The sequence below is a fragment of the Nicotiana attenuata genome, unplaced genomic scaffold, assembly GCF_001879085.1.
Source record: "Nicotiana attenuata strain UT unplaced genomic scaffold, NIATTr2, whole genome shotgun sequence".
Lineage (NCBI taxonomy): Eukaryota > Viridiplantae > Streptophyta > Magnoliopsida > Solanales > Solanaceae > Nicotiana > Nicotiana attenuata.
Genome location: NW_017671207.1, coordinates 162,008 through 164,102, shown reverse-complemented (window position 1 = coordinate 164,102; position 2,095 = coordinate 162,008). Strand labels below are relative to the sequence as shown.

Below are 2,095 nucleotides of genomic sequence, written 5' to 3'. Positions count from 1 at the left end.
CAGCCTGTGTCACCTCTTCTCCTATACTACCCCATGCCCTTTTGGAAAATACAGCATTGAATCCATCATATCCCGGAGCCTTCAGATCATTAATCTTTTTCAATGCCTCTCCTATTTCTTCCTTAGTGACCTGTCTGATCAGATGCATTTGTTGTTCTCTACTTAAAATTGTTCCCATTTTGATTACATTGGGATTAATAGCTGGAATGGAATCATCTTTTGATCCTAGTAGCTTCCTGTAGTAACCAAGGATTTCTACCTCTATTTCATCATCTAGAACTAACTGCCTTCCCATATCATCTGTTAGCAACTGGATTCCATTTGTATAGTTCATGTGCTTCATCTGTGCAAGAAGTAACCTGAATTGGAATCACCCAGTTTTAGCCATTGCACCCTTGATTTCTGCTTGTATACACTTTCCTCTATCATCACCCACTTCTCTAATTTATGCTTCAGTACTTTCTCTTTCTCAATTAACTCAGTGTCTTGCATTCTGTTGCTCATGTCTTCTTGTACTGTTTGCAGCTCATTCCTTGTCTCCTTGATTTTTTCTTCAAGCCCTTTGTAATGCTTTGTGTTTAACTCCTTAATAATTTTCTTAGTCTTCTTTAATTTGTGCCAGACCGTTTGCATCTTTTCAGCTTCCCTTCCCTCATTCCAAGCCATTTTAACTTGTTGAATAAAGAGAGGGTGGTCTGCAATACAGTTAAGGAATTTGAAAGGCCTGCTTTTCTTTGTATGCATCTGTGTGATCATCAACTTCAAAGGTGAATGGTCAGATATTAGTGGCTCTAACACCTGAATTTTCAAGCTAGGCATAGTCATCATCCACTCAGTATTGACCAGCCCCCTGTCTATCCTACTGTATGTGTGATTATTAGTCCGTGTATATTCCCTTCCCACATACTGTAGTTCACTCATACCTGTATCCATGATGTACTCCTTAAAATCTTTCACTTCTATGTCCTGCACTTCTGTTCCATGTTGTCTATCTGTTACATGTAGCACAGCATTGTAGTCACCCATTGCAAGCCAGGGTCCTTGTTGGTTGCTATTAATCTGTCTCAGCTTTTCCCACATAGTTCTCCTATCTTTGATGGTATGAAGTCCATATATTGCTGTAAAACCAAAGTTAACTGGTTTTGACTTCACTCTAATCTGCCCATGTATAATCTGCTCATCTACTTCACTGGGATCAAATATGTAGATTCTAGGATCCCACATTACCCATATTCTGCCTTTCTGTCCTGTTCTAGCATTAGAAACCCATTCCCAACCTGGAGCTATCTTTTTGATAATTTCATTGGCTTTCAGATATTTGACTTTGTGTTCAACTAATGCTATAACAGTTTTATTATTTATTCTAACAAACTCCTTTACTTCTTTCTGCTTGTACGTTTTATTCATCCCTCTAACATTCCAAGTTATAACACTCATAGTGGAATGAAATAAGGATGATGATAATACCACTGATCTCCTTGGCTACTATTCTGACTAGTACCTGCTTCTTCATTCCTTTGATCAATCATCAAACTCTGGAATCCATTAAGCTCATCAACACTGTGGCCCTCATGTTGCTTAGCTTTGGTTGCTCTTGCTGCTGATTTGCCTGCTACTGTGATCCAACCTGCTTCCTTATTTTGCATTTCATCTCTTCCTTGGTCTCGTTCAGTCCTTTGATTGACTGAACTTTCTTTTATCTGATCTTTCTCCTTATTCTCATTTCCTCCTTCTTTATCAGTTCTGACCCATATCATTCTGCCCTTGTTAGCCTTCTTCTGTTGCATATTTCTTTTGTGTTGCATTGGCTTCCTATTTTCAGCACAGTCATGTCCTATTTTCAAACACTTACTGCAGTATTTTGGCTCCTAATCATACTCCACCTCCTGTACCATCTCCTTCCCTTTAGGATCCTGTAGTTTCACCTGCATTGGAAGGGGTTAGTGATGTCCATTTCTACTAATAATCGAGCATATGAGATCCTAACTGCTCCAGTCGTACATTCATCAGCATAAATAGGATTACCTAGGGCACTTCCTATTTTGCTTAATGCAGTCATACTCCACCAGTTAATGGGTAAGTTGGGCAACTTAAC

General features: G+C 39.1%; 1 protein-coding gene across 1 annotated transcript; it reads right to left on the bottom strand.

The window, feature by feature from the left end:
• Window positions 1-339: 339 nt before the first annotated feature.
• Window positions 340-1,437, bottom strand: LOC109206683. Its single transcript, XM_019369530.1, has one exon. It carries the CDS (start codon window positions 1,435-1,437, stop codon window positions 340-342), a length of 1,098 nt encoding a protein of 365 aa, XP_019225075.1.
• Window positions 1,438-2,095: the final 658 nt, after the last annotated feature.